We start from the raw sequence: 13,653 nt of genomic DNA on the forward strand, positions 1-13,653 counted from the left end.
TTTTTTTTTGAGGCGGAGTTTCACTCTTGTTGCCCAGGCTGGAGTGCAATGGCACGATCTCGGCTCACCGCAACCTCCGCCTCCCAGGTTCAAGCAATTCTCCTGCCTCAGCCTCCCTAGTAGCTGGGATTACAGGCATGTGCCATCAGGCCCAGCTAATTTTGTATTTTTAGTAGAGACGGGGTTTCTCCATGTTGGTCAGGCTGGTCTCGAACTCCCGACCTCAGGTGATCCACCCGCCTCGGCCTCCCAAAGTGCTGGGATTATAGGTGTGAGCCACTGCGCCCAGCAAGGAAGCAGTTTAATAGGCAGGGGTGTGGAGGTGGGGTCCCCTAGGGTCCACCTCCAACTCTAGTACCCTCAGTGTGGCTGGATGAGCCCTGGGCTGAGAGTCACAAGTCCCAGGACCTAGTCCTGGTTCTGCTGCAGCATCCTGTGGGCCCCTAGCCCCTGCTGGTTGTTCTTTTGGGATCCTTCTGCTCTGAGGGTCCACATTAAGCTGTTCAAATTCAGAAGATGGAAGGATGCTGAGGGTGGAAGGAGCCCCTGTCTGGGTTGGATCATGGACCAGGCAGCGGGCAGGTAAATTACCTGTAAATTACCTCACAGAGACTTTGCTAAGTAGGCCCTCTAGGCTTCAAACCTGCTCCTGGCCAGCTCACTGTCCTACCCACTGCCACCCCAAATGAATCTACTATCGCACCCAATGGATGGAAGCTGGAGGCTCAGTCCTGATGCCCGTTTCTCCTCCAGAGCCCTGCAGCTCCCACCCCAAAGCTCCGACCTGCAGCCAGGGAAGGATTCGAGGAAGCCCAGAGTTCCATTTGGCTCAGTAGGCCCCCGAGGATGGGATGGGGCTTTTCCCTTGTGCCTGACCTTGGCCAGAACTTCCTCCAGGATCTGGAGGCCAAGAGGCCCCGCAATGGCTCCTCTGCCACTGCCTATTGCCCGAAAGGGCCCTGAAGCCCAGCGGGGTGACCGAAGCCCCAGGGGCTGGCAGGGATGAAGGGTGAGGAGGGGCTTCGCAGCTACTCCAGACAACAGAAATCAAATTGGCTTCACTGCAGCATACAGTTCAGGAAAGAAACACAAACTTGGAATGCTAAACCACACAGAAATGCATTCGGACAACAGAATGAGAAAGAAGGCGTGAAGGAGGATTTAGGGATGGAAGTCAGGGATGGAGAGGAAGAAGGAGGGAACAGGGAAGCTGGAGAAGGAGGGGAGATGGGCTAGAAAAGTTGGTCGGGGAAAGTCAAGAAAACCAAACGACAAACCAGGAAACATAGCTTTGTAGCTCATTTGAAGAAAGTGCAAGTTACAAATGAGTAGTCACTAAAATAAAGAAAGAAAAGGGAGGAAGATGAAACCAACCAGGGCAAGATCGAGAGAAAGAGAGAGAAAGAAAACCACATTCAAACCAAGCAAAGTGGCGGGGCTTATCTGGAGATGGGAGCGAGAGCGCACAGCGGAGCTGGGATACCTACCTTCTCAGTGGTCAGGGACAGGAATGCAATAATAAAAAAGAAAAGAAGGTCTCCGCATTGGGAATGCAGAATTGGGGAAAGACAGTGACCCTAAACTGTGCTCCCCCTCTGAGCCAGTAGATGGGTGGCTGATGTGGCTTTCGGCTCATCCCAGGGATGGGAGAGGGCTTTTGCCTAGCCATTTCTGTTTGCTCTTTTTTTTTCTCTGTTTTAAACAATGAGTTCCACTAGCCAAGCTTTCTCTACTGTTCAAACAACAGAAAACCTCCACAGAGCATGCAGGAAGCAGCTGATGGAAGAGAACCACAGGGTGGGCTACAGAGGGTCTGGCAGCATGGGAGGGGCCCATGCCGGGGGAGAGAGATGGAGAAGAAGAGAGAAAGGGACAGGAGGCAGACAGACAGAGAGACAGACAGATGAACAGACAAAATCAGACAGAGATAGAAATGGGAAGAGAGGGAGAAAGAGAAACAGAAAGACAGAAACAATGACAGAAGCAAACAGAGAGGCAGGAAGAGAGAAAAGTGCCCCCAGACAGAAGGAGGAGACAAGCGCTGTTTAAACAAGGCCAATTGGAGTGGACAGATGGGTGAAGGGAAAATGTGCATTTAAAAGGGAAGGCAACCGCAGAGCCGATCTGGAGGAGTGATCCTGCCTCAGGTCAATCCCACTCCTTTCCCTCTGGCTTCGGCACCATTTTAGCAAAATTCATCCCTTTTGCCTTTTTCTGTTCCTGGATAAGGCAGGTCAGTGGGTGCCTTGGTACCTCTTCTTGGGGGGTCACCCGAGGCTGGCCATTACTTGATAAAATTTGGACCAGAGGGAGAAGCCAGAGAGAGCCTGGAGGCCGTGATCCTGAGCCTTCTCTGCCACCCTCAGCTAAGGGTGTCACCTTCCAGGCAGCCCTTGACACTGTGATTTTTTTTGGTTTTTGGTTTTTTTTTTGAGATGGAGTCTTGCTCTGTCACCCAGGCTGGAGTGCAGTAGTGTGATCTCAGCTCACTGCAACCTCCACCTCCTGGGTTCATGTGATTCTCCTGCCTCAGCTTCCTGAGTAGCTGGGACTACAGGCAGGATGATAGCTCACTGTAGCCTCTAACTGCTGGGCTGAAGTGATCCTCCCACCTCAGCCTTCCAAGTAGCTGGGATTATAGGCATGCACCATCACACCTGGCTAATTAAAAAAAAAAAATTTTTTTTTGTTGAGATGGGGGTTTTGCTATGTTCCCCAGGCTGATCTCAAACTCCTGGTCTCAAGCGATCTTCCTGCCTCGCCCTTCCAAAGTACTGGGATTACCGGCATGAGTCGCTGTGCCTGCCCCATCCCCTGAAACTTCTAATGCTAGAGACTTCTAAGGTGAGCAAGTAGTCCCTGGGACAGGAATGCAATAATAAAAAGAAAAGATGGCAAAGTCTGTCTACTCTTTCTGGGCCTTGGGAGGGTGAGCTTAGCACCAGGCTGTGCTGGTGGGGGCTGGAGGGAGGCCAGTGAAGGTACCAGGTAAGACTGGACAGAAGGCCTTGTCCCAGGAGGTCTCCTGATCCGTTTCTTCCTCTTCCATCCTACACTGTGTGACCTTGAGTGACTCTCTTCCCTCTCTGTGCCTTGATATTTATTTCCCCACATGTATGAACTGTGAGGGTTTAGGGTTCCCTGAGTCACTGAAGCAACAATCATATAGAGTGAGTTTCTGTAATGTGGGGGCCACCTGCACCCGGGTCCCTTAGTGTGGGCAGACCTCAGTCTAGGGACATAAGAGAGTAGGAAGCTGATTTCTCGAGGGGTCTGATGGGGGAAAACAGGAGCTGAGACAACCAGCATCCACCTCCCAAATCCTACTGCTCAGGGTTCCTGGACTGTGTTTCCCATTTTCCACCCTCTCCACAGCTTGACTGGAGTCTAGAGGTCAGAGGGCTGGAGTCTATTTTTTTGTTGTTTTTTGTTTTGAGACAGGGTCTTGCTCTGTTGCCCAAGCTGGAGTGCAGTGGCACAATCATGGCTCACTGCAGCCTCAAACTCCTGGGCTCAGGCAATCCTCTTGTCTCAGCCTCCTGAGTAGCTGGGATTACAGGTGTGTTCCACCATTCCCAGCTCTTTTTTTTTTGTTTGTTTTTTTAATTTTTGTAGCGACAGGGTCTTGCAATGTTGCCCAGGCTGGAGTGCAGCGGTGCTATCATGGTTTACTGAAGCCTCGGACTCCTGAGCTCAAGTGATTCTCCTACCTCATCTCCCTCAGTAGCTGAGACTACAGGCACATGCCACCATGCCTGGCTCATTAAAACAAAACAAATTTTTTTTTTTTTGGTAGAGATAGAGTCTTGTTCTGCTGACCAGGCTAGTCTGGAACTCCAGGCCTCAAGTGATCCTTCTGCCTCAGCATCCCAAAGTGCTGGGATTACAGGTGTAAACCACCGCACCCTGCCTGGGGTCTACTTTTGGATCTACCTCTAAATAGCTGTGTGACCTTGAACCAGTCACTTGACCTCTCAGAGCTGCAGTTTCTCCTGTAAGCATCAGAACCCAGAAATTCCTGTGGGGTTCAACCATCACCTGGGAGTGACCACATCACTGGCCTCAGTCTCAAGACCAAGATGGATTTTTTTTTTTTCTGAGATGGAGTCTCACTCTGTCACCTAGGCTGGAGTGCAGTGGCTTGATCTCCGCTCACTGCAACCTCTGCCTCCCAGGTTCAAGTGATTCTCCTGCCTCAGCCTCCCAAGTAGTTGAGATCACAAGCACACACCACCATGCCTGGCTGATTTTTTGTATTTTTAGTAGAGACGGGGTTTTGCCATGTTGGCCAGGCTGGTCTTGAACTCCTGACCTCAGGTGATCCGCCCGCCTCAGCCTCCCAAAGTTCTGGGATTACAGGTGTGAGCCACCATGGCAGGCCGAATTTTTGTATTTTTAGTAGAGCTGGGTTTTCACCATGTTGGTGAGGCTGGTCTTGAGCTCCTGACCCCAGGTGATCCGCCTCCCCTCGGCCTCCCAAAGTGCTGAGATTACAGGTGTGAGCCACCATGCCCAGCCCAAGATGGAATTTTTCTCTTGCCTGGAGTGTCTCAGCTAAACTCTGCCTGGTGCCTTCAGACCTCTCCCTCGTCCACAGTTACCTAAGGATCTGAGTCTGAGGTCTGACACTGATGGTCCTGAACAACCTGCCTCGCTCCCTGTCCCCCCTGTCCAGCCAATTACACTAAACTGAATCGAGGAGTAGCAGCAAGCTCCAAGAAGCTCCCTGGGCAACCCAGGACAAGTCTCTTCCCCTCCCTGGGTCTCCCAGCTTCTCTCCAGCTTCCTGGGGAATGCAGCAGCACAGGCTGCACCACTGTGGTTAATTTAAAATCTGCGGCAGCTCCAGCCTGTCCCTGGAGTCGAAAGGAGGATTTGCTGCCACTGCTGACTTGGCAGGAGCTGTTGGTGTGGGCGTGATTTTTTTTTTAAAGTTATCTTCCCTTTTAAATTCAGATTACAAAGAAAAAAAAAGTATATAGAGATGTGTATATGATTAATGTTCACTTAAAATTCAAAAGCCATCTCTGCATTAAGAGGAAAGGTTCCCACAGTAACACACACAAAAAGAAAATTCTAGAACATAGAAGATAGGAAAAAAACAAAAAACAAAAAACCCAGAGAGATAGTTTGCATTTCTGTACATTAAAATAGAAAAAAAAAAAAAAAAAAAAAGGAAAAGGGAATACAAACAAAAACAAAGCAACAAAAAAGTTACATAACCTTGCCCACCCTCTTCCCTCACCAGCTAAACAAGAAATGGAATCACAGTATTACCACGTTTCAAATGGGAGGCTAAAAAACAAACAAAAACATAGACGGGGTTAAAAAATGTTGAGCTTTCCTTTTTTTCCGTTTGTTTCTCTCTCTCTTTTTTTTTTTTTTCTTTTCTTTTCTGGTTTTTTCTTTTTTCTTTTTTTTTTTTTTAAGGTATCGTCCAAGAATACCACCCCCAGTCATTTTTCCCAAAGACAGTTTCGTTCATGGTAAAGTCTGGGACCCCCTTTCCCATCCCCCATCTCACTTTTCTGCATATGAGCGAGAACTAGCCTCATTTGACTCCTCAGAGGTCTTTTTTAGACAAAGAGGCAGGGATCTGAATGCACGTTTGAGACCCAGGATGCTCTGAAGTCCCAGATCTCCCAGGACCCCAAGGGTGAGGGATAGGATTTGGGGACCATGTTTGGTGAAAGGAGTCACAAAATGCCGTCTCCAAGAAAACTCCCAGGGCTGTGCCGAACTAGAGTCAGATGCTGGGAGGGAGACAAGATGCGGGTGCTTCAGAAGCTCCCGCCCCGAGGCTGGTGGCTGGGTCCCCTTCCCCAACTGCCCTATCCCGGGGAGTCTGCCTAGTTGCTGTGGCTATTTTGTCTGCATTGGGTAGGGGGTGGAGGTGCGATCATTGCTCAGGACTCTAGGGCTGGAGAGAGGACCAGAAGTACCAAGGAACCCACTTTCAGCCCTGACTTGAGAGAACCTGCCTCTCTGTGTCTCTCGGGAGGCCGCAGGAGGGGGGATGAGAAGCTAGCAAGAAGGCGTTTGGGGTCCTGTGCTCTTGGGACTCCATGCCCACAGGGGTGGGGGATGGTGGGTGCCTCTCTTGTGGGTTTGTTAATCCTCTCCAGCCTCTGCCATGCTACCCTCAGCTACCTCTGCCTGCCCTCAACCCCGTCCCAAGACAGATCCGGAGACATCAATGTCATCCTCCCTGGGTGGCCCAACCAAAATCCCCCGGAGCCCAGGAGCCTGGCGCCTGGTCAAGGTGGGACAGTCTAGAGACAGGTAAATGTCCTTCAATAAAACTTAACCTTGAGACCAAGAGCCTTCAGTCAGCTGCCCTTGACTTTCCTCTCTGAGGCCGTGGGAGTAAAGGGTGTTTGAGAAAAGAAAGGGAGTGAAAGGAAACAGCCAAAAATCAAAATGAAACTGACCAACACGTACATGTTTGCTGCGGAGACCTGAGGTCTGGGGAGGGGCAGCTCTCCCACTCCCAGCTGAGGCTTTTGGGTTGGGTGGGGGGCAGTCTGCAGGTCTGGGAAGGAACCTGCAGGCCTCCCCACCCCAAGCCACACCCCCCCCCACCCTAGTGCCCCTGCCAGCACTGCAGCCCCCTCTCTCTGAGGGGTCTCAATGGTGTACTCTATAATCAACAGACCAGAAAGGGATGTGGACCTTCCCTGGGGTCTGGGAGAAGCCCCCACTCAGGCCCAGTTCATCCACCTGGGGACAGACTGAGACGTCTCTCTCCTCTGCCAGCTCCCCCAGTGCACCTGCCTGTAGGTCTTCGGACATCTGTGCCCCTCTTGGAGGAAGGGTGGGGACAGTTTTGGGGGGGTGGTGTTGATGTGGGGTCTCTGAGGCACCCTGGCAGGTGCCTCAGGAGGGTGGCCGTGGGAAGAGGAGCCGGCAGGTTTGAGACACCTGTCCAAGTGTGGGCGGTGCCTGGAAAAGGGGAGTCTCCTCGGAGCAGGGACTTTAGAGGGCAGAGGGACTGAGATGGGGGAGGGGGCTAAGGGAGGGAGGGGCTGGGAAGAAGGTTAAAGGAGGGGTAGGTGGGTGCTCAGAGGTGGGGCCAGGGCTTGGTGGGAAGGGGGAGACTCAGGGCCCAGGTGGTGCCCAGCGGGGGGGGGTCCTGTCTCTCGAATCCTGCTCCTGCCTGGGACTCCTATCAATGTCCATGCCCCTCCCACCCTAATATGCCTGGGGAGGGCACGAGACCCTGATTCCTCCCCAGCCCTGTACCCAACTCAGTGCCCTTTGGTCAACCCCCCTCTGGCCTTCAGTTTGCCAAGCGCAAAGGGTGGCCCAAGACCGCAGGCGCCCCTCACTCTGACACTAGGGCCAGGTGGGCGCAACGGCCTAGCACTCCTGGCGGCTCCCGAGCCAGGACGCCCCTAGCGGGGAGCCGAGGAGGGAGGAAGCTGCCGCCCCCGCCCCCATGCCACACTTATCGCCCCCTGCCCCTCTGGAGACCCGCCCGACCCCGCACGGCGCAGCCCGCGGCGCGGGAACCCTCCGCAAAGCGAAGTGTACGTACATCGGGCGGGCTGTGCGCCGAGCCGGGGCGGCCCCCGTGCGCTCCGCTCCGCTGCCCGCTGCCGCCGTTCCGCTGGGGCGACCCCCATCCGCTGCCGCCCGACGGGGAAGGCGACCGGCTTCCGCTGGACCGCTGGCTGCCCGTCTTTCGCCCTTCGTCTCGGTGCTTGGGGCTCAGCCTGGGGTTGGGCGCCAGGGAGAACGGGGGAGCCGGCGTGGGACACTCGCTTTGCAAGCAGTTGGACCTCCTCTTTCCCCCCTCCCCCGCATTTTTTCCATCTGGGCAAAATGAGCTACCTTTAATGGCCTGATTCTGTGATTCTAAAAGGCCTAGTTTGCTAGGGCGGGAGGGAAGAGGGCAGCTCCCCACCTGCCTTTTCACCATGCTGGGAACCTTTCCACTTAGAGAGGACTTGATCAGGGTGAGCCAGCCAGGCTGTGCCTCGATTTCCAATTCAGGCGGAGGCTTAGGGGCCTTAGGGCAGCTCTTCCTCAAGTTATCACTCCCCTGGTATATTTCTCTTTTTTAAAATTATTATTAGGCTGGGCTTGGTGGCTCACGCCTGTAATCCCAGCACTTTGGGAGGTGGAGGCAGGCAGATCGCTTGAGGTCAGGAATTCGAGACCAGGCTGGCCGAAATGGCAAAACCCCATCTCCACTAAAAATACAAAAATTAGTCAGGCATGGTGGTGCACGCCTGTAATCCCAGCTACTCAGGTGGCTGAGGCTGGAGAATTGCTTGAATCCAGGAGGCGGAGGTTGCAGTGAGCCAAGATTGCACTACTGCTCTCCAGCCTGGGCAACAGAGCAATACTTGTATTAAAAATATATATATATATAAAATATATAATATATACAATTATTATTATTACTTTTAATTTAATTCAATATGTTGCCCAGGCTGGTCTCGAACTCCTGGCCTCAGGCAATCCTTCTGCCTTGACCTCCCAAAGTGCTGACATTACAGCTGTGAGCCACCACACCTGGCCACCCCTGATAAACTTCTACCCACTGATGAATTGACATTCTGTCCACCAGCCCTGCTCCCCAGCCCTTGGAGGGTGTTTAATCTGCAACCCTTAAACCCTATCAGAAGAAAGCCTCCCCAAGGCCCAGGCCTACCTGCTGGGAGATCTGGAATCACTGTAGTGGGAGGAGAGGGAGGGGCTGTGGGAGCTGCCACTGCTATGGCGATGAGACCTCCGGCCTGGGGACTCTGTGTGAGGCCTGGCATGGATAAGGGAAATCAGCCTGTACCTCACTTCTGCCCCCATTCCCCCCCACAGTCCCCAAGTTGCCCAACCTCCCACTAGGATCCCAGTGGAACGCTACTGAAAGCCAGTGTCCATCAGTCCCCTAAAGTGTCCTATAAAAGGTACATCAGCAGTGTTCCTGCTGGCCGCAGAACCTATTTGGTCCATATGGGTCATCTGTGAGAATTAGGAAAAGGCCCCCTTTTCTCTAGACAACCCCAGCCTCCCAAGACCCCCCTCCGCCCTCATCAGGTGATCCTGCGACTTGCGGGGTAGGAGGAGGGAGGGTGGGGGAGTCACGAGGACTGGGCTTGGAAGGACCCTGGATTGGAAGGCAAGAAGCCTGGGTTTCGATTCCAGCTCTGACTGAGTGAGAGCCCTTGGCTTTCTCTCTAGATCGTAATTTTTCCATCTGGGCAAAATGAGCTACCTTTAAATGGCCTGATTCTGTGATTCTAAAAGGCCTAGTTTGCTAGGGCGGGAGGGAGAACGAATGGGGGGGCTCTGGAGAGTAGGGAGGGCGTTTACCTCTTCCTCTCTTTGTTCTTCTCTTTTCTTTTGCTCTTGGAGCTTCGAGATCTGCAGAGAGCAGAGATCACAGTGATGGTGTGACCCAGGGAGGGTGTGGCCTTCATGCCCTAGAGCCTGGGTATGCACAGTTGTAGATCTGAGATTTGTTCCACTCTAGGGCCTGAGCCCCCTGGCTGGCGGAGACTTTTCCATACTACTCCCCTGCTTTGTCCCTTTCACCGGCCAAGGCTCGGTCCTTCCTCCTCCTGGAAGTCCTGGCCCGTGAACACCTCCTCCCTGGGCCACAACTGCTGCCCAGTCTGGCAGGGCCACAGAAATGTGGCTGGCCCCAGATAAAGGGGGGTGCTGTAGCTGGGCATGGTGGCTCATGCCTGTAATCTCAGCACTTTGGGAGGCTGAGGCCGGTGGATCACTTGAGGTCAGGAGTTCAAGACCAGCCTGACCAACATGGAGAAACCCTGTCTCTACTAAAAATACAAAATTAGCCAGGCGTGGTGGTGCGTGCCTGTAATCCCAGCTACCCGGGAGGCTGAGACAGGAGAATCACTTGAACCTGGGAGACGGAGCCACCAGCTCCCTTCAGAGGTCGTGGAGAGCCAAGATCGCACCTTTGCACTGCAGCCTGGGCAACAAGAGCAAAACTCCGTCTTGGAAAAAAACAAACAAACAAACAAAAAAAGGCGGGGTTTGCTGTTTGCAGGTGTAGCAGCCTCAAGCCTCAGGTCTGGGCCAGGTAGAGATGGTGATTTGCTCTTGTCTTTTGGTATTGGACTTGGGACATGCCCAGTACTCCTTCCCTTGAGTATTGGGGTATGGCCTGATAGTCATGCCTCCTAAGCCCCCTTCCTCCGTCTGCTCCTGTACTGGCCCAGCCCTAGGCCAGCTCACCAGGGGTTTAGGAAAGAAATGCTTTCCCAAGGGCATGATGTCCCTGCTTTTTTTTTTTTTTTTTTTTGGTCTTGAGATGGAGTCCCACTCTGTTGCTCAGGCTGGTGTGCAGTGGCACAATTTCAGCTCACCGCAACCTTCACCTCACAGTTTCAAGCAATTCTCATGCCTCAGCCTCCCAAGTAGCTGGGATTACAGTTGACTGCCACCATATCTGACTAGTTTGTGTTTGTTTGTTTTAGTAGAAACAGGATTTCACCATGTTGGCCAGGCTGTTCTCAAACTCCTGGCCTCAAGTGATCCACCTGCCTCAGCCCTCCAAAGTGCTGGGATTACAGGTGGGAGCCACCGTGCCTGGCCAATCTCCCTGTTTTTGAATGACAGCTCTGGATCCATCTCCAGGGCTGCCCCCTCCCAACTCCCACAGCTTTCCGTCACATCCCATCCAGCCCTCTGGGGCAAGTTCCCCAACCCAGAAACCTCTACCTTTGATGAAAAGCCTGAGAAGCTTCTGGTTAGCCCTCAAAGGTCTCGCCCAGCCCCAGTCCTCAGCCCCATCCTTCCTGGTGCCACCAGATCCCTTCAGTCCTTCTGACCCCAGAACAAAGCCATGCTAAGAACCACAGAAATGTGCTTCCCGCAGGAGCAGAGTGAGTGCAGGGCAGGCCCGGAGGCTGAGGATTTGGGTGCTGGAGGCTGCTTTGGGCTTCAGTCTCCCCATTGGAAGCTGGTCTATTCCTAGTTCACTTTTAGGAGCTGTCCAGGAAGGATGGAGCTGGCCACAGGGTGTGTGTAAGCTAATGGTGGCCACTGGGGGGCAGTAGGGACTCACACTGATCCATAGATGCTGGGAGGCCAGGGGAAAATGAAAAATTGGGGACATTGGAGGGGCAGGATTAGGTGTTTATGTAGGCTTCTCCCTACTTGGCAAATTCCCACTGCAAGGAAGGAACTCCGGACTCTGCCCTTCCTCTGGGCTGCTGGGAGGGAGTCTGGCTCTGATGCCACCCCTGGAATGTGACTTTCTTCCTTCCAACCTGACCTCTCCTCTCCTTTCCTCTCTTCTCCTCTCCTCTCCTCTCCCTTTTCCCTTCCCTTCCCTTCCTTTTCTTTTTCTTTTTTTTTTTTTTTGAGACAGAGTCTTGCTCTGTCGCCCAGACTGGAGTGCAGTGGTGCGATCTCAGCTCCCTGTAATTTCCTCCTCCCGGGTTCAAGCGATTCTCCTACCTCAGCCTCCCAAGTAGCTGGGATTACAGGTGCCCATCACCATGCCTGGATAATTTTGTATTTTCAGTAGAGACAGACTATGTTGGCCACGCTGGTCTCAAAGTCCTGACCTCAAATGATCTACCCACCTTGGCCTCCCAAAGTGCCGGGATTACAGGCATGAGCCACTGCGCCCAGCCTTTTTTTTTTTTTTTTTTTCTGAGACACAGTGTCGCTCTGTCACCCAGGCTGGAGTGCCATGCACTCCACTGCAACCTCTTGGCTCACTGCAACCTCCGCCACCCCGGTTCAAGCGATTGTCATGCCTCAGCTTCCCGAGTAGTTGGGATTACAGGCGCTCACCACCACGCTCAGCTAATTTTTGTGTTTTTAGTAGAGACAGGATTTAACCATGTTGACCAGGCTGGTCTCAAACTCCTGGCCTCAAGCTATCCGCCCGCCTCAGCCTCCCAAAGTGCTGGGATTACAGGCGTGAGCCACCGTGCCTGGCTCAGGCTGTTTTCTGCTTTCTAAGCAACCCTCTTCTCCTGCATCACTCTGCCTCTGCCTGGAATCCTGTCTGTGACTTCCTCTCCCCTCCCTCAGTCCACCCTGAACAAGCCACTGCCCTGCTCAGAGCACCCCCACGCTAGCCCCCAGCCCTTCTGGTGGAGGATGGCTCCATAACCCGGCAGTCAAACCTGTTGGGAGGCTAGCATCTGTCCCCGAGAAACTCTACCTCTAGCCACAGCTCCCCGACCCGGCCTCCTATCCATGGAGCCTTCCCAGCTCACGATGGAGGTCTTCCTGCCTGGTGAGCTCTTTCCCCGCAAATTCGGGGTCTTGGTGTTTCTGCTTGTCTAACCGACACCTCCACAGACAGACATACCCCTTGGGCATTGGACTTGCCATGTTGTCTAGAAATTCTTGGGGTCCCCATGTCATGGCTGATGCATGGGGCAGGTGAGGGTTGCAAACAGTTGGTTTTCATGGTCCTGCTCCACTGCCCAGTCCTCCCAGCCTGGCTCTGGGAAGGAATCCTGAAGCTGAAGGATGGAGCCTGGTGGGACCCTCAAAACCGCCTCCCATCATTGCGTCATTTGGGCTTTGGTCCCTTAAGGTACCACTGACCATGTCCTCTGCAAAGCACCGCTCACCTGTGCCGTCTCTTCCTCCGGGACCCAGAATCAGACCTGTAGGGCAATAAAGAAGTTCTCTTGAGCCTGCCTGGGGTGGCCCAGGGAGACCTATGAAGGACCACAGCCCTGGCCCTGGGCCCCACGGGAGGAAGAGAAGGCCCCAGGGTGGGGGCAGCAAGGGTACCTGTCTCGGCGATGCTTCTTCACACTCTTCTTCTTCTTTCGGAGGGGTGAGGAGCTCCCACAGCTGTGAACACAGGGAGGTGGGCTCTAGTGAGCTGGGGTGGGGGGTGGGGGGTTGGAAATGGCTGGAGAGGCCTGGGTGCTTGGGACATTGAAGCTGGAAAGGGAATTCCAGGCCATGAAGCGCAAGGTCCCTTGTACAGAGTGACCTGAGGCCCCAAGCGTTGCCAAGGTCCCTCAGGGTAGTTGATGGCACTGCCTATGTTGTCCCCAAGTCACCCTTCCAGCCCAACCCCGGCATTGTAGGCAAAGATAGTTTCAAACCCAGAGGTCAGAGGCTCCAGTGGTGGGACTCATGGCCTCTGTAGGGGCAAAGCTTGCACCCTGGCGGTGTCCATGCAGGCCCTGAGGGTCCAGGCCTCCGGCATCTGGGGAATGGCCTTGGAATCTCTCCCACCCACAGACATCCCCTGCCCTGGGCCCAGCCAGCTCCGTCCCCACTGACCTGCACTCGGACTCCAGTCTCCTCTTTTTGCTGAGGGCAGATGTCAGGAAGAAAGGACAGACGGATGGATGGGGTTAGTTGGGGTCCCAGACACTTGCCATGGTCTCACACAGGACAGGGGAGGGTGGACAGAGAGATTCGGGGATGGCAGATGAGGCCCCTCCTCCCCAGGACCACTCGCACTGGTGTTGGTGGGCACGGGACTCCTGGGGGAGGGCAGAGGGGGAATGGGAGCAGGTGCTGGTAACACATGGGCCAGGTCAGTGAGTCTGGCTCTGGGGGATTCAGTGAGAGGCAGGTGCTAGAGAACGGCTCAGTGAGGGGCGGATCCCAGATAAGGGGAGGGGCTCGATGAGGGGGGGGGCTAGGGAGGGGGAGGGGCTCCTTGAGGGGCGGGACCTAGGGAGGGGG

General features: G+C 54.0%; 1 protein-coding gene across 1 annotated transcript in view; it reads right to left on the reverse strand.

Annotated features, from left to right (window-relative positions):
* The window catches only part of SRRM3 (serine/arginine repetitive matrix 3), a 51,088-nt gene that overhangs the window by 12,553 nt on the left and 24,882 nt on the right, over positions 1–13,653 (reverse strand). Inside the window, exons 5-10 of the mRNA XM_026456663.1 lie at positions 13,243–13,272; positions 12,739–12,801; positions 12,573–12,608; positions 9,319–9,369; positions 8,660–8,764; positions 7,538–7,715 (exon numbers count right to left, since the gene is read on the reverse strand). Coding sequence (XP_026312448.1) covers positions 7,538–7,715; positions 8,660–8,764; positions 9,319–9,369; positions 12,573–12,608; positions 12,739–12,801; positions 13,243–13,272 — 463 coding nt within the window. The remainder of the gene's footprint in view (positions 1–7,537; positions 7,716–8,659; positions 8,765–9,318; positions 9,370–12,572; positions 12,609–12,738; positions 12,802–13,242; positions 13,273–13,653) is intronic.

This window comes from Piliocolobus tephrosceles, chromosome 8 (genome assembly GCF_002776525.5).
Source record: "Piliocolobus tephrosceles isolate RC106 chromosome 8, ASM277652v3, whole genome shotgun sequence".
NCBI lineage: Eukaryota > Metazoa > Chordata > Mammalia > Primates > Cercopithecidae > Piliocolobus > Piliocolobus tephrosceles.